Source organism: Styela clava, chromosome 15, assembly GCF_964204865.1.
Source record: "Styela clava chromosome 15, kaStyClav1.hap1.2, whole genome shotgun sequence".
NCBI lineage: Eukaryota > Metazoa > Chordata > Ascidiacea > Stolidobranchia > Styelidae > Styela > Styela clava.
In genome coordinates this window covers 17,902,928-17,926,871 of record NC_135264.1, presented here as the reverse complement: position 1 = coordinate 17,926,871, position 23,944 = coordinate 17,902,928, and the positions used below count along the sequence as shown (strand labels likewise).

The window sequence follows — 23,944 nt, the reverse complement described above, 5'->3', positions numbered from 1 at the left end:
GGTTCACATACCTCGAGAGAACCCATTTTTACATAGTTTGATTTACGAGTAAGTGCGCATAGCCTAGCACAGGACAATTTTTTACATAGAATAACACTCTTTTCATGCACAAAGATTATATATTTGTATAGTTATTTCTTTCAGATGCTTGAAATTGATGTGAATTATAAGTAAACGCTTCTGTCCATAAAATAAATTTCGCCCTATTCCTTCCACATAAGTTTCCAGCTCTCATACTCGGTTGGCTTTGGGCTCATACATTCACTGCAAATGTAACCAAGTTTTTCCGTTATGTGTGGTTCACTCGCTCATAGCTGTTTCATGATTACATCGACCTTTGATTCCCAGGTCAAGCAGTATTTACTTATCCATGATTGATTGCCATACTTTGTTAAGGTCTCAGTAGCTCTAGGCACTTCAGTGATCGCCAGTGACTATGATCAGAGATGGGTTTGATTCACGAGTAAGTGCGCTAAACCTAGCTTAGGGCATTTTTGGTACTCCGGGAGTATGTGAACCAAGATGGCGGACACCGGAACGTAGTATGTGTACCAGGTTACGGTTGGGTCGTAATTCCAATCCCTTGTTTTAGTTCTATTACGAGTTCAGAGACTAGTCAAGTGACTCCTGTAGTATTTGTACCTGAAATTCTGGTCTAACCCCAACCTGGTAAACATACTACGTTCCGGTGTCCGCCATTTTGGTTCACATACCTCGAGAGAACCCATTTTTACATAGTTTGATTTACGAGTAAGTGCGCATAGCCTAGCACAGGACAATTTTTTACATAGAATAACACTCTTTTCATGCACAAAGATTATATATTTGTATATGCATATATGCGAACAACGATGACCATTCAGCACCTCATAAGAGCAACGAAGCTAATGACATATTTACAATAAAAGTTGAAAGTAACGAAATCTTGAAGTTAGTTTTTATGCAAAATGAACAAATATAAAATTGTTGCGAGGGGATGACTAACTCGGCGATGGGTTCTAAACATGAAAAAATGTGACTGAATTATAATTACCGCTCGCTTTTTCCTATCAACCTGGTTGAAATTCTGAAACAGTGAAAGGAGAGAAATTTAATACCCAAACTAATAAATTCCCGTTGATAAGTGTTGCAATAAATGCATATTAAAATTGGGATAATTAAGGCAAGCGGTATAAACTAATATATATATGTCATCTACCCCATCGCCGAGCGTGAGTTTGTGGTGGCAAGTGGTGGAGAATCGAATAAAATACAAAACGAGAATATCGGTTGGAAACCGAAGACTTATCGATCGATAGTTAGGGGATCCCCCAAAACAGAAACTGCAGTTTCGATTCATCCGCTCTTGTAACTTGCGCACTGCGCATCGCACACACGAACTCGGCGGGTCTCAAAATTTTCTCGCTTTACAAAAATCTAGATCACTTCATCAATAATTGATTGATAACTCGCTAATTATAGGACATAATTCGCCCAAAATCAATAGGCTTCTGGTCCGAGATAAGATGAATGCACATGCGAAATCTGGAGCAGATTCAATCTCGCTTTCGTGAGATATCGGGTGCATCTAACAGACAAACATACAGACATACAAATACCTTACCGATTAAAATCGATATGTAACAGGTTTGTGCCACAGAATAGAGCTCAAACGACCCAGGGAAAACACTGATGGGAATCAACCAGACGAATATGACTAATTCGATTACGAAACACACTTGCAAGCTCACAAACTCACCAATACATATCAAGAAAGACAAAAAAACAGAGAAGAATACAGTGTCGGAAAAGACGGTGAAGTCAAATTAGCCGACAATGTCAGGAAGTCCGCACCAGGCCCTCTAGACGCGATGGGAACCTCGAATAAAGTTTTTAATGCAATTATGGGAGACTGCCGTAGCCGCTCCTCCGGCCACACCAAAAGCACAAAGAGCAGTCTGGTTCCCCACACATAACTGCCAAGGGAACCAACCACAAAAGCTATGAAATATCAAAGTATGAAAAATAGCTTTTAAATCAGTATAAATTGTAATAAAACAAATGATATAATGAACAAATATCAATAAAGAGACGTAGCACCAAAGTAATTTCATGAAAAACAATTGAAAAACTGGCTGAAAACGCATTTATCGTTCTTTAATTTGTACTTTTATCCATTTCTCAAACCAGATAATCTTTGTAAAAAACAACATTGAAATCAAAAAAAACAAATGGATCGCTGATACAAATGAAAAAAAAAAAAAAAAATTTTCTCTGAAATTAAAGATTGGGGGGGATACGAAAAATACCTAAAATCATTTCTAGAAGCTCAGTGACAATTTATTTACACACAATCATAGAAAAAATAAAAAAAATACTCGTGTGAAAGGTAACTTTGGGGGATTAAAAATATCTAAAACGATTTTAAGAAGTTTGGTAAAAGCATTGAATTTATTCTCACACAATTGTAGAAAAAACAAAAAGAAATTCCCCCGTGAACGGTAACTTAGGGGGGTAAAAATATCCCTGTAAAACGATTTTATTAATAACAGCACTGTAACGATTATTCACACTCAAGCTTGTAATTGCATCATGAAATCATAAATCTTATCACAGCTGAGAATATATAACTTGACCTGGTATAACCGTTTGTTTTCAAGTTATTCAAAGTCTGCTGACGCACTTTAAAATCTCTGTAAATGGGTGGTAAATGACTTTACTTTACTTAAATGACTTTACTTACGTAGATTTCATAAGAGTCGTAAATCAAATTCAGTTAACCAAAGAAAATTAATTATTTCTCGGATTTTAAAATCGCAAGAAACAAAACTAGAGAAACAGATTTGACTTTTTATGATTGTTGGGGACGAATCCTACTTTTAAAGTTCCTAAGTCAGGGGAATGGGTAAATGACTATTCTGGATTCCATAATAATCATAAATCAAATTCAGTTAACCAAAGGAAATTTATTCTGGCGTTCAAACCTAAGTAGGGAATCGGACTTGGAGTCAACAATCTTCCCTCGAAGTAGGAAACCGGATATGAAGTGACTCTAGTGTCAGCGGGAAGATCTGGATTCTATGTTTAGAATGGGCCATGTATGGCTTTTGCTTACTTTAAAAATAAGACCTTTACAAAATATAATAAACAACGTATTGATAATATTGGGATTATTAGTAAATCGCTGTTTGAGAAATTGTAATGTAAGAGAGGGAGAAATGTATTTCCAATATGGAGGATATGGATAATTTTGTTTGCCTACTTTACATCAAGTTGTGTGAAGGGACTGAAACCTATGGGCAGAGGGATATTCACTTGGCTAGCACGGACAGTCCCCAAACTCGTAATAGAACTTAAATAGGAAAAATCGGAATAAAATTATGGCCTAGCCTGGTACACATACTACCGGAGTATTCATTTGGAAAACTTGCGTAAAACACATTTCGAGCTTCAATTTGTACTTTTATCTATTTCTTGAACTGAATAATCTTTGTAAAAAACAAACATTGAAATCAAACATTAAAAACAAAATGAATCGCTTATAAAAATGAAAAAACAAAGATTTTTCTCTCAAATTAAATATTTGGGGGTTTACAAAAATACCTGAACGATTTTGAGAAGTTTAATAAGAACACTGAAAATATTTACACACGATCATATGGAAAAGAAAAAATTCCTTTGTAAAAGGTTACTTTGGGAGGTTAAAAATATTCAAAATGAAATCAGAAATCTCATGACAGTTGGCAATATCTAACTTGACCTGGAGTAACTGTTGACTTTCAATAAAGCTATTCATAGTCCGCTGTAACGACAAATTTCGGATTTTAAAATCGCTACAAACGAGAAACAAAACTAGAGAAACAGATTTGACTTTTTATAATTGTTGGGGGCGAATCCTACTTTTAAAGTTCTTAAGTCAGGAATGGGTGAATGACTATTCTGAATTCCATAATAATCATAAATCCAATTCAGTTAACCAAAGGCATTTATTCTGGCGTTCAAACCTAAGTAGGGAATCGGACTTGGAGTCAACAATCTTCCCTCGAAGTAGGAAACCGGATATGAAGTGAATCTAGTGTCAGCGGGAAGATCTGGATTCTATGTTTAGAATGGGCCATGTGTGGTTGCTTGATTTAAAAATGAGACCTTCACAAAATATAATAATAAGCGTATTGATAATATTGAATTCAGTAAATCGCTATTAAACAAATTGTAAAGTAAACTCAAATTTCATAGGAATTGATAAATAACGGTAAAACAAAGTTTGCAGTAAAACAAAAATCGTAAAAATCATTATTTCCTGTTAAATGATTTTTTTTAATTCTCAATGGTATCACAAAAAAATCTATTCATTCAAAAATTTAATCCTAGCACAAGAATCTGATTGCTGCTTAAGATATATATTAATAATAACATGAATATTCCAAGGAGAATCAATTACCTATCAATTACCTTCAGTTTAATAGCAAGTTGAATGAAATATCACAAATAAGTGAGTGCTTCCACATAGGCTTGTTTGGCGAAGACTTCTCATATGTGGGAAGTAGTGTGTTAAAGCCTTGCTCTTTAAACTCTTAAATTTATTTCAAGCAGACTTTGAAAATTTAATCGAATACTTTATCACTAAATACAAAATCAAGTATGGACCATAGATATTATTTTTATCAGACTTTTACATTTTCACTCCCAACAAGGCTTGTACGAGCATCCACTGATACATAAAGAGCTTCTATTATTATATAGACAGATATCTTTCTGGCTCGGCATTCCCAACATTATTGACACACTGGGTGAGACGATGGGATTCGAGTTCTTTGCGATTCCAACATAGTGTGATTCATCTTCGGTTCACACTTAATCAATTTTAATTCCTGACTGAATCTACCGATAAACCTATTTGGGCAACTTGGATTCAACAATTCTCAAATTATTTCTTGTTAATTCAATAAGTTCATTCTTATCTTTATAACTTGCATAATCTTCAGCATTCATCTTCGCTTCCAACGACATTTTATACAATTCAACCGTTTTCTCTATATTTCCCATTCTATTATACGCTACTCCTGCATTATTAAGACAATGTCCATATATTTGATATCTTTGAGGTTCTTCAAGTTCTCTTTTCATAAGTATAATCGCGGAATTGTTTATGTTCGCAAATTCTTGATATTCATCGCAGTAATTGTAGCAAAGACCGATGTGATATAAACACCAAGCCTCCATCTCTACTCTGACTTTATGAGTCGAATCTTTTATCGTTCGTACAATCTCTAACAATTCATGCGTGAGTGGTATCACATGATCTATGACAATCTTTTTCATTGAATGTTGTTTTGTCATCTTTTCAACGACGAGTTTTATTTGGTAAACAGATTGTACAATTTCTCTCACCGATTGAACTCCTTTATTATCAAGTCCATGTAGTTTAGCAGCGACGTAGGATGAAACTACAGATGGAATTAACTTTTTCTCTGAATGGAATTCTGTGGCTTTGCTTTTCATTTCATTGATAAACTGACTGTAGTTTGATATTTCAATCATTCCAATGAAATCAGTCATCTCAGTAATGAGTGATATCACGTGACTTAAAGTTTTTGTTTGTTTCTGCTTTATCATTTCTTCCATGACTAAGCTTATTTGTTCAATGCATGACAGAACACCATGAGCTGAGTCATCGCCTTCATTTGTCTCTTTGTGCAGTTTGGCTGCGACGTATAATGCGACTGTGGCTGAAATGAATTTCTTCTCTTCGAAAAATTCTTTTGATTTATTTTCCAGTTCTTCTGCAAATTGACTTTGACTGTGAATAGGCTTCAGAAAGTCAGTCATTTCATGCATAATTGGAATCACGTGATTCTGGGCAACATTTGCAGTTTGCACAGACTTTTGCATTTTTTCAGCAACAAACCCTGCTCTATCGAAGCAAGTCCATATACCATTCACTGATTCGTTGCCTTTTCCGCTTTGTCGGTGAAGTTTAGCAGCTGCATAGAACGCGACTATAGCATGAATGTATTTACGGCTGGAAATGAATTCTTCGCCTAGTTTCATGATGTCTTTTATTTTTGAAATGTACGGTTTCATTGTTATTTTTGAACCTCGATCACAAGTAATTTCATCTGTGAAATTTGACCATAGTTTTTCCGGAGCCCCGGATGGACGATTGTAACCAGCCATTGTCATTTTAAATAAAATCTTAGTCCAGAAAATTTCAATGAAAGGCAAGAGAGGCTTAAACTCTTTTAATGTTTGTATATCCCGTTCTTTCTTGTAAATCTCAGTCATTTTCAATACCGAAGTCTCATATTCTTTATTATAGTTTGGATCATCTGGTTGTAAATGTTTGTCACTTGTATCGCGTTTCTTTACACGAAGTTCTCTACCACTCGGTTGTGTCTGTTGGGTTGGGTTCATTCCGTCTCTTTCACGATCGAGATTGACGTGGCACTCTTGCGAGGAATTGTTGGTGAAGGATCGGTCTAAAAATAGTTGGAAATTATATAAACAGTATAAAATCATTTAGTATGAAAAATATTTTACAACTTGTACGATGAGGCATCTCAACAACGTTTCAAAATGACCCATCACTTCCCAGTTATGATTTTGGTCTAGGAAGAAAGGGATGAGCTAAACTCATCCTAGCCCGCTGTACGACCAAAACCATTTTGAGTAAAAAAAATATTAACAAAAACAATTCAAGCCCCAATGAAAAGATAACAGGTATTAAGCACACAGACAAATAAACAAAGTTGTAACGCAGAAACTAATTGAAGTCTGTTTGGGCCTCACCTTCAAAATAACTTTTATTTATCTGTCTTGAAAACTTTGGGTTAGTTTTATGTTTTATGTAGGCCACAAAGTCTTTGGCAATGCTGGATAATTCACTTTCACTGTCGCTATCTGTAAATGAAAAAAACGACAATATTTATAAAGTTAGCTTTTAATAAATATTGCCGATTCACTTCATTATGGGTGGGGTGTTATGACATGAGGACGCCTTTGGCATCACATAGTTTATCGATTTATCTGCTATTCAGGTGTAAGGTTCATGTGTTGGTAAGAAATAGGAAATGTGGAGAATTGTCTCTTATTACTATCTGAGAGAGCATTAAGTAAGTTACATCGTGAACTTTGTGTGTCCTATGTCGTAAGGTTGCAAAATATATATTTATTTTTCAAAATGAGTATTTAAGAGGCTTCAAAATTAATATTATTCTACAGTTGCTTTCAAGCAGTATCCAACAAACTCACCTTTTGCAGGATCAATAACATGTATCGATTCCCCACAATCGTCACTTCCGCTTGCTTCATCCAAGCTCGACAAATATCTGGCATCTGTAAACAGAAATAAATATTTTAGATAAGAATAACAGATCCTATTAACAAGAGTTTATAACAACAACAGAAAAATATTTTTTGTTTTCAGCTGTTTACTTAGATATCCTGTTATATGTACTCCATGTTATTTTATTTCAAATTTTTAATTTTTGAAAATGGGGTTGAGGAGAAAATATTTTTTTATGGGCAAATTGTGACATTAAATAGCGTAAAACTTTCATTATAATTAGTCTGGTGCTATATTTGATTGTTCTTGATATTCAAGGGATGAATTTTCTTTATTCGATGTAAAAAAGGTTCAAGAAATTAATACAACTTTTGGTAACCGAAAAGGCTGGATGTTGGAACATATCGAATGAAACATTCTAAACATATTAATTTTTATTCTACAAAATATATTATGATTTATGCATCTCTCTAGCCTTGAGTCGCAATAGGTGTATCATTGGATGAGAGGCATCGAATTTTTAAGTAGGCGACAGAAGCCGTTTCAATGACTACAATTCGTCCTTAATCGGACCAATGACAATTACAATGAATTGTAAATGTTGAAAATTTCAGAAGATAAGATGTGAAGCGTCGAATCTCAAATTAAGAGTTCATGATTTTTAAAATTCATCAAGATTGTACCAAAGTAACAGTTGACTGTACCACAGTAACACTGTAGATGAAACCAACCTGTACTTTTTGATCTCACACGATTTGTCAATGAAAACTGTCTTTCATTTCTCTGGCGACGAGAACGTGTTGCCCGAGATCTCGATGTAGTTGGCGCTTGATGGGTGGTCTTTCGGTCTGCAAAGAGAAAGATCAGCATGACTGCAAGTTGATGGCAGGTGTTTGAATACGAAGCTTTTAAAACATAAAAGACAAATAATGGAAGAAGATTTATGGTTAGTGTACTTTCTGCCAAATTTCAGCGATTGTATACAATTTATATTTTGCATTAACTCAGTAATTTAGCTTCAAACCATTCCACAAGTGAATGGTGACTAGTGAACGTCCCATCAAATCTGAATAGGAAAGGATGAGAAATTCACTCCTACAGATCATTTTTGTTTATCTGCCATATTGAATAATTTCAAGACACGTTAAAAGCTGAAATTTAGTTACTCCAGTAGTATACGAACCAAGATGGCGGACACTGGAACGTAGGATGTGTACCAGGTTAGGGTTAATCCATAATTTCAGGTACAAATACTACGGGAGTCACTTGGCTAGACCACGAACTCGTAATAGAACCAAAATAAGGAAAATTGGAATAAACTTATGGCCTAACCTTAACCTGGTACACATACTATGTTACGTGTCCGCCATCTTGGTTCACATAGTATGGAAGTACAGTAAATTTGTTTAGTTGGCTTTGTCGGCTTCAAGCAACAATCATTGCAATTGCACACTAACTTGTTAAACATACCTCTAGACTTTCTTCTTTCTGATTTTCTTGTAAACAGCGATTTTTCTTCAGAGACGTATTTTTTATATTTGATAAAATCTTTGATAATGTCGGATAGTTCGTTTTCACTATCGATTCCTATAATACAGAATACGCAACATTAAAGAAAAAAATATATTGATTCAATATCGAGAAATCTAAGCAAATGGTAAGTATAAGATTCAACAAGCTGGTGGGAGTAAGTATGGATCTCCGCCGATGCCTTACTCTGCTGCCATGGCAGCGAAACATTAATACAGACTTTTGGTGAAACGCACATTGCCTGTATGACCCACATGAGAAATTCCAACCAGATCGGCCCGTCAGTTTAGACCAGGGGTGGGCACGTTTTTTAAACAAAGCGCCAAAAAATGTGTTTACGTAGACTGGCGGGCCATGAATGTGTGAAGTAAAAAGTTACATTTTATGAACACTATTTACAGTACTACAGAGCAAAGGTGAAAAACAATGAGTGGTGGTAAAAAATAAATTTAATCGCAATCGTCAACAAATTTCTTGAGTTACTTCAGCTAAAACATCAAAATTTGATTTCAGTTTGGTTGTTGCAGCATCAGGCAGGCCAGATTGAATTACTTAACGGGCCGAATTCGGTCCATGTGTGGTTTAGACAATAGGACGATAGAGCTAAACACAACGACTGGGAATAACGGAGCGGGAATCCAACACCTGATATTTCCTGATTTTGTTGTAACATGTTAGAAAGTTTGTTTTTATTAACTGTTCGGCGAACAATTCAACCAGATTCAGAATATTGCAACAAAGGAATTATAGTCAATGCCTCAAGTCACCTTCAGATGTTTCATCTTCACTTGTTTCATCTTGTTCTGGCAAATATCTGACTCGCATACCGGCGCCTGTGAACGAAATACTAATTGTAAAACCTCAATGAATGATGTTACGACTGACGTTGGAGTCCATTTCAATTGTGGTATTTGATTAATAGAAATGAGTGTGGTAATATTTTAGTCAAAATATTTATAAACCCTCGCATTTAAAATATAATTGAGTGAACAACATAAAGAGTTGTCAAATTGTAATCAGCTTTGCATTTATAAGACTAGTAAGGGAAACGATAAGGCACAGATCTGCCTGCCACAGATGTCAGCAAGTGTTGCTGTTGCTTGTCTGGAGCCTTCTTCGGAATGAAGAAAAAGCGAAAATAAACGTGAAAGCTAACCTGTAGTTTTAGGTCTTGCTCCTGATTGTATGTTCACATTGCGCCTATGTTGATGCTCCGTTCTTCCAGGAGACGGAATTGCTTGCTGCAAATCTCGGTCGTATATTGGACTTGGTGATGTAGGACTTCCTGAATATTGAATATCAATGGATGAGCTTAAACTTGAAAAGTGAAACATGAAATTTTTTCTATTGTAAAATTTTGTAAAGAGAGAGCGATCGGTTTAATACTTATGTTGTATAGGTATTTGTCTGTCTGTATGTCTGTCTGTTGAACGCGATATCTCACGAAAGCGAGATTGAATCTGCTCCAGATTTTGCATGTGCATTCATCATAGCTCGTATCAGAAGCCTATCGATTTTGGATGAATTATATCGTATAATCAGCGAGGTATCAATTCATTAGTGATGGGACACAAGGTGTCACTATGGAGTAAGAGCGCTGTTTTGGGGGATTTCCTAACTTTCAATAAGTCTTAGGTCTCTCACCAATATCCTCGTTTAGCGCTTGTCATGGCAGTTCTGGTCACAGCAATTTTTCATATCAGTTGAGGCAAAATTACTACCTGCGATAATACCTTGGTCGAATATTTATTAGCCATAAGTGCTTACCAATAGCTTTAGGAATTGTTACATCAGTATCTTCACCAACAAAACTTCTCTCCTCGACTTCATCTTGAGGTGAAAATCGCACCGATGGTCGATCTGAAAATATAAATAAATTCGTTTCATTTGCAATACTGATATGGAGAATTCCTTGAAAGAATTCAGGTAGATGAATACGTTATATCAAGTGCCTGAAGAATTTATTTTGTGACCGAATCATGAGATATATGCAGAATTGCTCTACGATTTCGATATTACTCCTGAGTAATCGGCGAGTGTCGCCTTAACCAGCAATCTACTTTTACTTGAGATTTATAGGACTGCGTGCGTATAAATTTTTTAAGTTTATTAGTATTAAATGTTTCAAATGAGCACCTTTAAGTATAATAAAACTTTTATACATCACAGTAACACTTATATATTTATGAATGTGAGCTTAGTAGTCTATGGTTGCAGTAGTCTAAACTCGCCTACGGCAGTCGCCCGACAGGCCGTCAACTCACCAGTCGAGCAAACGCTCTGCGACGTGACGTCATCGATGCTTGAGGTAAAGACAACTCGACTACCGAGCAACGAGAGGCAGACAACTCACCAGTCGCAATCGCTCAGCGATATCGATGCTCGAGGAGAAGACAACTACAGAGCTATTGCTTTGCAAAACGCATGCTCAAGAGTTCTACTTGTATAGCATTTTGTACATTGTATATTTGGTGAAAATCTTGCCAAGAAATAAAGTGAATATATTTAATACCTTTTCTGCTGGTACGTTTCTCCGGTTTTAGGAAATCCAACACCTGCTCATTGGCTGGCTCTTGCGTCACTGCCGCTTGTAATTGTTCGTTGGTTGAAAGTGATGCTCGTGGTCCTGGTATAAGCGGTTCATGACTGGCCGAACTTACAGAGGGATCGAGAGCTAATAAAATACAAACATTAAAAGTCAAGTCAGGCATGTGGTAAATATAAGCAATTCGTTTCTTTGTCCAGAAATTTTTTTTTCTAATTTTGTTTCGGATTTAGTTCAAACTTGAACTTTAAAAAAGTATTTAATATTCGATTCACAAATATCCTTTCCTCTTAGTCAAATTTCAATAAGAACAAATAAACATTTCGACGAAAACACCAGATTCAGTTATGAGGTAATAATGCGGGCCTATTTTCGAATTATTTGACAAAAAAACATTCCGGTATGAGAAAATAAAGACAATTGAACGCCCCATTTCCTATTCTCGATAACTTTAGTATAGCTATATTATGCTGAGATCAATCTTATGTGCGTAAACAGCGTATACAGAGTCGCTTCATAAAATTCATGCATCATTAACCAGCGACGCGTCCGAGGGTTTTGTTTGTTTGTTTCATTACTTTATTGTTATATAGACATGTTCATTCCACAATATCAATTATTTTACTTATAAAGCTTTTATATTCATTCTAGATGTTACAAGACAATGAAAAGTTCCTCCAGTCGATGTATTTCAATATAATTTCATATAACAGAACTTCGACGATTACGCAAGCAACATTTTTGACACTTCAGTTTCCAATATTTTATTTTATAATTTAAATACCTGATTGACTGTCCCTGGAATTCCTCGTTTCAATCTGTTCTGGATGCGGCAGAGACTTCCTTGGTTCTATCTGTCCAGCTGTTGGTCGACTCTGTTGATCTGTCATTATTAATTGAAAAATTAGGTCAAAAAAGCTGTTCGATGACTTTTGCAGGAATTTGTGGAATAGCACAGACATAGCCGAACCAGTGTTTAATTGATATATTCACGAGGAAAATACTGCTAGGGCACCATTATTGCAAGTTTTCACGCTCTCAATTAAGGAGACGCAGAGTCATATTAAAGTTAATTTTTGTTTTGAGTAAATAAAGTATTATACAAAAGTAAAAAAACATGAATTTTTACTTGGAAATGGAAGCCGTGGACACAGAAGGTTTGTCACCTAATTTGGTAATGTGGCACATATTACATCGTAGGCTGTTAAAGGATAAAAAGTTTTTGAGCATATTGTGAAGTTGACAAAGGAAAATATCAAACTTTTTCTTCGGTGCTTTGAAATACGAATGGTATTGACAAATTATTTAGGTTTAATGAACCCAACACAAGAACTAAATAACAGAACAAACTGAAGCTGGGAATACAATGAATATAATATATTATACGACAAGTCCGCAAATAACCAGAGATAAACGATAGAATATACGCACAGATATACAGAAGCGAATTACAAATTGCCAAATGATGGGCAATTTCATTGAAAATTTACATAAGTGCAACGAAACTGAATGCATTGGCACAGTGGGTAGCGTTGACCCAAACTGTGTTAATGGACGTAAACAACAATTTGCCACACGGTGGCGCATTTTCGTTTGAAATTTAGTAGGGTGCAACGAAATTTGAAAAAGAAATGAAATGCAATGGCATAGGGGGTAGCGTTGACCTGTGAACAATAATTCGCCACATGATGGCGCAACAGTATTTGAAATTAACTCAGGTACAACGAAACTCGAAAAAGAAATGAACTGCAATGGCATTATGGGTAGCCTTGACATAAACGATGCTAATGGACGCCAACATTAATTCGCCACATGGCGGCTCAATTTCATTTAAAATTCACTTAGGTGGAACAAAACTTAAACAAAAAAATGAAATGCGATGGCATATTGGGTAGCATTGACCCAAACTGTGCTAATGGCATTGAGCAATAATTCGCCACATGGTGGCGCTCTTCTATTCGATATTTACTTAGATGCAACGAAACTTGGAAAATAAATGAAATGCAATAGCATAGTGGGTAGCGTTGTCCAAAACTGTGCTAATGCACATGAACAATACATCGCCACAACGCATCGCCTCATCCCCGTTTGAAATTAATAACTGTCCCAATTTTAAGCTGACAATATTATCATTTCTGATGGCGGAATGCGGATATTTATGAAGACAATAGTTAACCTTCTTATGATTTTACTTTTCTATCGTGGCTGTTTTATTTTTGTAATAAATAGAGAATAAAAACCCTTCAAAGTCATTGCCTGAATGCTGAATGTTATTTTGAGTTCAATAAATCAGGAATAATAGCAATTCTACTAGTCAAAAAATAATTCCTTGGTAAAATTTGGAAAAAATTTTGCAAAATAATTTGTTACATTGTTTGACATTTTTAATGCGCTTTATACAAAACTAACAATTGAAACAATAACCAAATTTGACTTCTAAAAGTTTTCGTTTCTCTTTGTTAGCAAGAACCGTTGGGTAATTCTCGCGGAATTCAAGGGATCGGTTTAGTGACGTGTGAGTTCAGTGTCCAGTAAAGCGGCCTGTGTACTGGATATATGAATAGTAAAATGACAAGCTAATACTCAAGAGAGTGGTATCGAAAGGTCATTGTTACGTAACAATAAACGACGCCTTTTTTTTTAGCTGGCAATCCAAGTTCGACCCACAAATATTATGGAAAGTGCCCGCCCAAGAGTTCGATGCGATAGTCCTGCGCGCGCACAAACACTCCCCAAGTGCTGAACACCCATCCACTACAGCATCGCACACACACACACTTAGTTTACTCTCATTATCTTTCAAGGTTTCAAATTAAAATGCCCTCTGTAAATTGACATGCTAACTTTCAACTGTCATTGGAAATCGGAATCACTTGAAATGAATTCTAAAATGAAATCTCTCCGAGGCACACCAATAATCATTCCGCGGCACATTAGTATGCCGCGGCACGGTGGTTGGGAACCACTGCTATACGGTACCGGATACCTTTTTTACCTGTTGTTTTTGGTCTTGCTCCAGATGCCACATCTCGTCTATTTGAAGGTTCAGGTGGAATCAGTGGGAATGCTTCTGATATTTCGGGATTTGATGCAGTGGGGATTCCTAAATGTAAATCAAGCATTTAAATTCGAAGCAGAATAAAGCGAGGTTTACTGTTCAAACCTTGACAAACCTTCCTCCAGCTATTTTTCAAATTTTGGGCCCAAGCAGAAAGGATTTAGAAATCACATACATCAAGACTAATGGAATCATTTTCATTGAGATCGCTACATAGATATATCTTTTCGAACCTGGGTAGAAAAAATAGATAGAGATATTGTAGAAGTGAATTGGAGAAGTGGATATACTGAATGATACTAATAAAAATCAGCAAATACTCGGGGATAAACAATCGAATAAAAATGATTGAATAACAAATTGCCACAAGATGGCGCCATTTTATTAACGAACCAAAGGAATGAGTATCGTTGTCCAGAGTTATTATAAAAAGACAGGTTCAAATTTCCTGTCCGATATCAATTTGGTATGGAATGCCGAAAAGGATCCCAGTTCCCACAAAAATACCTTTCAAGCCATGGAGCCAAATTATTTGGTTGGCGATTACAACACTAACATGTTAAATTAATTAACATTCAACTAATATTCTTCTGCCTATCAAAATTTGCCTGCACAAAGCATTGTTCAATGTGACAGACTGCAGGGGTGGCCAACCTACTCGAGACTGCGATTGCCAAAATAGCTCGCGATCGACTGATCGGTAATAAGATCTTACTCAAAAACAAATGAATTTAAATATTCCGATAATTGCACACATGTATACAAAAAAATTGAGCCACTGCCAATAAGCTCGGTTCTTTGGGCGCATTCTTAATGAAATCGCCATAAAAAATTTTATTTTTCTGCGTCCCATTTAATTTGTTAATTTTATTACGTAATTGTACCTGGTGTAACTGCTTCATCATTTATTTGAGATTTATTTAAATCATACAATTCAAACTTAGGACCTGCTTAATTTTTTGTTGTAAGTGATGAAAATCCCATAAAAAAACATTGAGGTGAAAAATAAATATTCCCAAACTATGACAGCTCGAACTTTCTAATTTACAATTTCTGTCGATTATTCACTCACTTGTAATTAAAAAGAATGGGCCATTCTGATGCCACTGCAAGTGAAACAAATACTTTCACATACTGCCGAAGTTATTGTAAGATCGTTCGCAGGTCAAGGCACACGATATTCGGCACGTTCATTTCTTAACTTCGGCAATGGCAAAACTTTCTTTTATTACGTAATAATATACTCTGTCAGTCTCACCCGGGATCAAGCACTATACAGTGTGTATCGTATTTAGCGGATGCGCAGTACTGTATTATTCCTGTTTAAAAACACACAACACGCGCTGCATGAAACTGGTTCAAGGCAGTTTTTCTAGGTATATTATCAAATTTTCGCAACCAGACGAGAACGACTACCCACGAAGTGGCGATCGACGTGTTGGCCATCGTTGTGATAGAGCATAAGGACTAGTGAAATACCCGACAAACCAAATATAATTGAGTTAGATTTTTATACCTGTTGTTTTGGGTCTTGCTCCAGATGGAACGTTTGCATCTCCTCTATTCAAAGTTTCAGGTGGAATTAGTGGGAATGCTCCTGATATTTCTGGATTTGAAGCAGTGGGGATTCCTGAATGTAAATCAAGCATTTAAATTTGAAGCAAAACAAAGTGAAACGTAGTGTTTGCGCAGCGACTAACCCCACCAGAACAAAATTTCAAATTTTGGGTTCAAGCAGAAGGATTTAAAATTTAATGACGTCACCACTAATGGAGTCATTTTAATCAATATCTATATATATATTTATATCATGATTCGCAAAACTCAAAAAGTGTAAAAAAATAATTTTATGACCATCGCCAATAACATTTATTTGAGTGTTATGAATTCCCTATTTCCGAGGCCTCATCGAATACAAACAAAGTGGACACGCTGGTTGTTTCGACTACTGGATCAATCAATTCCAAATTTTCAAAACTTGAAGATGGTGGAAACCGCTAGGCGGCAATATTTTTATCCAAATTTTTATGAATTCTGAGAGGCAGAATCTTCATCAAAAATGTTGCTGTTTTATGCTAAGTCATGGGAATATTTTTTCATATGATGTAAGGCAGGGGTCGGCAACCTTTTGTCGCTCGCGGGCCAAAGTTAAGGTTGCAAGTCATTGGCGGGCAGCACATATTTTTAGAAAGTTGAAAACCGAACAGATGATACTTCTTATATTAAAATCAAGCAGTGATACATCTCTCGAATAGAATATAGATTTATTTCCTCATTGCATCTCAAAAAGTTCCATTTGAATATTTTCGGCGCCATTGAACCCTTTGCACTTAGTTCTGCGTTTTGTTGCCATTCGTCTAATTTAAATTTAAATTATAGGCTTATTAGGTAATTGTGAATTCAGATTCAGCTATTTATTGTTCGTCGTGCAAAAACATAATTAACATAAATTAAATAAATTCATTGAAATAAAAAAGTACAATATTTGATCTGCAATGGACGACGGGTCGCGAGAAGACTATAAAAAGTCATCATGTCAGCGACATCATTATAGAAGCAGAGTAAGTCAAACAATACAGAAGTAAACCAGCAAAAATAATTAAAACAATTTGGGAACTAAAAAGTATGTGAGAACGGAAGATTCAGTAAATAAAGTATTGACTAACTAGATCAACTCAACGTCATGCTCCAGCGAGCACGCCCACAACAAGGAAATTGCTGACGTATGTGACGTAGCATAACGATGTTGACTACTAGGGGAATTCCCAGCAGAAGCAGTGGAACTACTAATATAACATATGAATTGAACTACAAAGGTGGAAAGACATGTTGAGGAAACAATGACTATTAATAAAAGTAACAAAAATTGTTGAATTTTGACTTTGTTGGAAAAGACCTGTTACGGGAAATATGACTATAAAAAAATAACAGAATATTATTGAATTGTGTCTTTGTCGAGAGAGTTCATATTACAGTTATTTTGTGAAGTGACTCTTGTAAGGAGCACACGCTATAAAAAATAATATAACAGTCATGGAAATCAATAAGGTGAATAATACCTAACCTATTAAGGAATCTTGAGTAAATAAAGGTAAAATACTCCAGTGCTTTGTGAGAAAAAAGTCATACTTGAATTTAATAGAGCCTTGTGATTGATTGGTGAAAAAGCGAGGCACATAGTAAGAGCTATTGGCAGCCGAACGAGTTAAATAAGAGTGAACACTCATTTGTTTGACAAAATAGTGTTTGAAAGCAGGCAGTTTATTATTAAGATGTTGGCGCTTGAGTTTCAGTACCTCGATTTTATAAATGTCTGCCATTTTGATTATTTGATTCTTATGATAAAGAGGATCTACTTTTGATTTTTGAATTTATACTTGTTAGATTATAATATAATTTAGTCTCACAATAAATTTTGTTACATAAAAAGTATAATCGTCAAAACAACTGTTTTGTTACTATAATTCTGAGAAGCGCCGCGCGCCAGATTGTAGTACTCCGTGGCCGGATCCGGCTGTAGGTTGCCGACCCCTGATGTAAGATGAAATATGACTAGGCTGAATTTTGGGACTGATTGGTAATTTTGGGGAATATTTCTACGTCGAATATTGGCTCTTACCAACTACTTTAGGTGTCGTTACATTAGCATTCAATGTCTCTTCGTCAATGAAACGTCTTTCCACAGATGAACGTGAAGTAGAAACAGGCTCTGGATCTCGATTGGAACCTGAATATAATAAAAAAAGTAGTAAAATAACAAAAATCACACGATCATCTGCATCATATCCAAATTACCTATTAAAAAAGAATTATATTGTGTATTAATTTGACGATTATTCAGTTTCACCTGAAAGGTTCTGTGAGATGCTTTGTAGGCCTTTGGGAGGCGGCCTAAAATATATTCTCGGAAATAATATTTTTTTAATCGGAACAATTTCAAAGGTTTCGCAGAGTTTAGAATTTTGCTCCCTTTAAAAATACTTGAACCACCACTTGGCAATAAAATCTTCAGGGTATTTACGGTATAACAATGCTATTTTCACCTCTTCTGTTTGGCCTTTTCTTTGATTTTTTCTTTGGCTTTATTGGATCCAATATTTCTGGTTCACCGGTTGGCACTGTCGCCCCGATCTCTCCAAGCTGTTCGTTCCCTGATGAAGGAGACTGCGCTTCTGGTGCAGGCAATGCGAGAGGTTGATTGCTACCAGGATGAAGCGCTATTACAAAAACAGCATTGAAAATAATTGGACGAAACGCTATAGGAATAGGCTGTCAATTTACTGACTGACGGCTAATTTTAGATCGGGGCAGTGGAATTGAAAAAAATCACAACCGGCTACAAACTATTTCGAAAATGACTCTCTGGTGATAAAAAATACTTTGGCTTTGAAAACCAGACAATAAAACCAGATTGATTACTTGTCCTTTTCATTTTCGGTTTCAAAAACTTGAAAGTGAAATAATTTAGGAATTTTAGTCAGAAATATTAACTTCTGAGATTTCGATACAAAAATTCAAACTCTTGATTTTCTACACTAGGGAGTTCTAGAATGCGAATCCAGTTTCCGACTCCAATATTAGGCGCTCCCGAAGTATGTTTACCAAGACCTAACCTGGTACACACACTAAGTTCAGGTTGTGAGCTACATCCTGGTGCGCCTTCAAATAAGGCTGATAAGATGCCACTGTTGATGTTGGAAGGTTGAAAATCCTTGACTTTTCATGACATTCCCTGACCATCCCTATTCACAGCTTTGGTGCTGGCCTAGAATACTCAGATTTTCAGCGAATGTTTTACATGATGCTGATTCAAGCCTTGCGCTCTGAGTAGGCTCTGTACAAGCAGTAATTGATATCCAACGTAAAACTACAATTATTTGTTGGCCGGGGGACTTTCCGTTGGGCGTTGACAACCCTGGGTGAGGTAAGAGCATGGAATTTGAACTTGAGATTTCTGATGAGCGATGCTACACAGTTAGGTCTAACGCTTTAAAAGCCCAGACATCGTTTCGTAAAAAAATCAGAAATTTTGCGATAGTAAAAGATTTTTAATACAGCAATAGCTTTGTTCAAAGTTTGACGCAAGTTGGATGTATCTCAACAAATGTAACACAAACCTTCTCTTTCTCCTTCTTCTTGCCAAGGTAAAGCAGGTCGTTGTTCGGGACCACCTATTGCAGGTACCTGAGAACTACCAGATGCTCCTTCCCCATACCAAGGTAAAGCTGCTTGTCCCCCTGGGCCACCGATTGCAGGAGGTTGTGAACCTGAAACAAATATATCATATTTCAAATTTGCAGCATAGGATAGGGATAATATTGAATGAACAGGTGTTGGAGTTGTTGCAGGTGAAAAATCGCTTTCTTCTGGAAATATTAGACTAATCGATTTTAAAATTGGGTACTCTTGTAGTATGTGTACCAGGTTATGGTTTGGCCATAATTTTAATCAAATTTTTCATATTTTATTACGAGTTCGGGGACTGTCTGTTATAGCCAAGTGAATATACCCCCTGCCCCTGTTATGCCGTGGACACAGAAGGTTTGACACCTAATTTGGTGATGTAGGCTGTCAAAGATTGAAATAAAACGTTTTTGAGCATATTGTGAAATTATCGAACGAAATTATCAAACTTTTTCTTTGGTGCTTTGAAATACGAATGGTATTGGCAAATTATCTTAGTTTGAATTTAGGTTTTATAAACCCAAAACAAGAAATAAATGATAGGACAAAACTGAAGCTGGGAATACAATGAATATAATATATTATACCAGATAATAAAACCAGATTGATTACTTTGTCTTTTTCATTTTCGGTTTCAAAAACTTGAACTTTCTAATGAGCGATGCTTACACAGTTAAGTCTAACGATTTAAAAGCCCGGACATCGTTTCGTAAAAATACAGAAATTTTGTAATAGTAAATGATTTTTAATACAGCAATAGCTTTGCCATATTGAACGGTTCAAAATTTGACGCAAGTTGGATGTATCTTAATGAATCTAACACAAACCTTCTCTTTCTCCTTCTCCATGCCAAGGTAAAGCAGGTCGTTGTTCGGGACCACCTATTGCAGGTACCTGAGAACTACCAGATGCTCCTTCCCCATACCAAGGTAAAGCTGCTTGTCCCCCTGGGCCACCGATTGCTTGAGGTTCTTGTGGCCCTGAAACAAATATATAATATTTTAAATTTGCAGCATATGACCGGGATAATATTGAATGAACAGGTATTGAAGTTATTGCAGGTGAAAAAATCGCTTCTACGTAAATATTTGACGAATTGATTTCAAAATTTGGTACTCCCGTAGTATGGGTAACAGATTAAGGTTAGGCCATTATGTTAGAAATTATTTTTGAAAACGATCGTTGTTTTAATTCAAATTTTGCTTGAAATTAGGTCATTGATTTACTTTGGCCAAGTTCACTCAATTTCAGTCAATACGTACCACCAATATATCCAATTGTTGCACCTTTTACTTGAGCTTTTGTCCTGAAAATATAAAAAATAAATTTAAATAAAATTAATATAGAGAGTCTGTTTTGTACGGTCTTCGTCATACTAGATGTATCAGATGTATTAATTTGGGTGAGTTGAAGTCGCTTTATTGACATGCATATCATTTGATCTGTATCTCCCATAACAAGACATTCAGAACTACTTGTTCACTGTTTTGGAACTTTTTTAGGACGTATATATTATTTGGCTGGAAATTGTAATTTTATTTTAATAGTGGCGCAGGATATGCCAGACTCGACTAGCGATAGTGTTTGCATTAGTACGCGTCATTAATTTCGCACACAGAAATGCCGCCACTTGTTTGTTCTAATCTCAAAGCCTTTAGTACAGCCTCTGTGCATATCCACGTATATAATGTTTGCTTTAAATAAAGCATTTTGTACGTATTTAGCAATTGTCCGTAATTTCTACCTATAACATAACAAAATATATACTTGAGAATAAAAAAAAGTACATCTCTAATGAATTACAAAGAATATTGCAAGAGCGGGAAAATGCTTTGATTTTTCAATTCTTGAAATAACATTTCAGAATCAAAGCTGACTACTCACTCCACGATATCTCCTTTTATTACTGAGCCTTGATAAACTGGGCCCCCGTAATAACTGAGATGTATAGCATTGCCAGCTTGTCTAGCTATGGCTGCGAGTTGTTGAACCACTTGTTGGGGTAGTAGCTGACCAGCCGCCTGTCCTGCAAATGTAAATAATTTGATAGTCTTAGCGACTGTTAATTGAAGCAAATATCTTTCTTAATATCCTATAAACTTGTTTTCCAATCAATGCATTGGAAAAAAAACAATATTGCACTAACATTGTACACCCACATTGTATTCAATAACTAAATAACAATTGGAGACTGCCGACATATCGATCTTCCGTATGTTCAATATTTTACTCATCAAAAAAAATTATTATATTATACCACATAATTCATCCAAAATCAATAGGCTTCTGATCCAAGCTATGATGAATGCACATGCAAAATTTCGATCAGATTCAACCTCGCTTTCGTCGTGAGATATCGCGTGCATATAACAGACAGACAAACAGACAAATACCTATCAACATACTTACCGATCTTAAGATGGATAAGTTATTACGAGCGATATCAAACATATAATATTAGGCACTGCAGAAGTGGGTGTACTAATAGGGAAGTAACTAATTTTGTTCGACTACTTTACATCAAGTTTTGTAAAGGGGCCCGGCACGGCGGTGTGGCTCATCGTGCTAAGCGTTAGGAATACGCCCGCCACCGCACCTCTAATTATTCTGCGTGGGTTCGCAGGTTCGAATCCCATGCAAGGATGGTCATGTGCGAGAGGATTGCTAGACTCCTCGCCGTCGTTGGGTGGTTCACGTAATCGCTGGTCGGTTATGGCTCCCTCCACCACCAAGTCCATGCTTCCGAAAACAAATAACTAACTAATCCCATACCCGACTTGGAATGGTAACCGGACGAGAGGCCGTGGTTCGCCATATGAATAAGCCGTCTTATCGGCTTTCCTCTCCCTGGGATAAATATGTAAATCTTATCTTTAAAAACCTATGGGCAAGGAGATATTCAATTGGCTAACACAGACAGTCCCCACACTACCATGGTATCCAATATTGAACTGCTATACACGATTGGAATTCAGCAGTGTAATGATCACTATGCGAGATTTGATGAAGCACAGCCAATGTTAGCAAACGATTTTGTGACGTTTCAAATTCAAGTCCATGTAGCCATTATATATATTGGAAACGAAAAAAAGTCTTTTAGCCCATCAAATATATACAATTCTCCCCACCTCCGCCCTGTCCTGGACCTTGCGCTTCAGGGATCTCATCCTCAGGACCCAAGTCTTGAATCATAGGTTCTTGTTGTTGTTGTTGTTGTGGGGATTCGTTTCCTGAATCGTCGGTATCATTGCTGGAATTGTTATCAATGATATCGGACTCGATTATTTGTTGAACAGCTGAATCCGCCTCGATTGTTCCTGGGTCGGTAAGATCAGATTTGTCTGTTTGTTGATCGATCAAACTAGGAACGTTTTGTTGTTGTTCGGAGTCAGACATTATTCTAGATTTCTACTGATTTATATTCCTGTGACAAGTAAAATATCCAAGTTCAGTCAAATCTGTAGATTTGTATTTTCTCATGTTTATGAAATACTTCAGCACGAAAAGCTCGAAATAGGCGATAAATTTGACAACTCAATAAATCCATATAATAATGTCTTTGATTTCTATATATTGTTTGTACCCTAAAAATATCCAATCCTAAGACAATGATGTTTTAACTACAATATTGACTGCAACATCAAACAACCAGAATGAGTTTGAACTGACTGACTTTATCACCTAGAAGCGCTGTACTAGGCCTTCCTTCATATTCATTCATAATCAAGTTTATTTTTTTCATGCAGTAAATAATAAAATATGAAAATTGAGAAGTAAATAAATAAAATTGAATTTGTTACGACAACCCTTTTATCCGTAATATAGATTACAACTGAGTCCGATTATCTGACTCGCCACAAAATATCAAAATCAAGTCTGTTGAAAAAACTGTCACAAATCTGACCCTGGCAACAAGTTTTCTAACTAATAAAAAATACGCAAGCATCAGATACAGTTGCTTGGAGTGAAAGTGGTGACTCCTCTAAGACCCACGGGCCGGGGCCACGGCCCATCGAATTGGGCCGCGACCCATTAAGTTGTGTATGGAACTATTCGCTTGGCTAACACAGACAGTCCCCGAATTCATAAGAGAACTATAATGTGAAAAATGATAATAAAATTTTGGTACACATACTACAGGGGTATTCTTTTCTGTAGCTTGGTATTTTGCTTTATTTTTATATATATGCTTATCGTAAAACAAAAATGGTGGCATACCGCTATTTTTTTTTATTCGAATATTGACAATTTTGTAAAAATTGAAAATTTTTGTAAGATAATTGTATTTTTCCTGAATGAGCCGCGGCCCGTGTGGCCCAATCAGATGGGCCATGGCCCTGGCCCATAGGCCGAGGAGGAGTCA

The 23,944-nt window shown here is 36.1% G+C and overlaps 1 protein-coding gene across 1 annotated transcript; it reads right to left on the bottom strand.

Moving 5' to 3' along the window:
- Positions 1-845: 845 nt before the first annotated feature.
- LOC120334477 (uncharacterized) lies at positions 846-23,046 on the bottom strand. Its single transcript, XM_078109482.1, has 19 exons — positions 22,710-23,046; positions 21,466-21,607; positions 20,844-20,887; positions 20,409-20,561; positions 19,515-19,664; positions 18,441-18,614; positions 18,017-18,124; positions 15,914-16,027; positions 14,335-14,442; positions 12,124-12,222; positions 11,307-11,468; positions 10,562-10,654; positions 9,951-10,079; positions 9,562-9,627; positions 8,735-8,851; positions 7,996-8,112; positions 7,231-7,314; positions 6,769-6,879; positions 846-6,458 (listed from the first exon to the last, which is right to left on the bottom strand). The coding sequence occupies exons 1-19, from the start codon at positions 22,975-22,977 to the stop codon at positions 4,873-4,875; spliced, it is 3,825 nt and encodes a 1,274-aa protein (XP_077965608.1). The 5' UTR covers positions 22,978-23,046; the 3' UTR covers positions 846-4,872.
- Positions 23,047-23,944: the final 898 nt, after the last annotated feature.

Coding starts and splice junctions, on each gene's coding strand:
- LOC120334477 (XM_078109482.1), bottom strand. CDS start 22,977: ATGTCTGACTCCGAACAACAACAAAACGTTCCTAGTTTGATCGATCAA. Junction 18,615..19,514: donor AGAAGAAGGAGAAAGAGAAG/GTTTGTGTTACA, acceptor TTTTTGTAATAG/CGCTTCATCCTGGTAGCAAT. Junction 18,125..18,440: donor GAAAAGGCCAAACAGAAGAG/GTGAAAATAGCA, acceptor TATTATATTCAG/GTTCCAATCGAGATCCAGAG.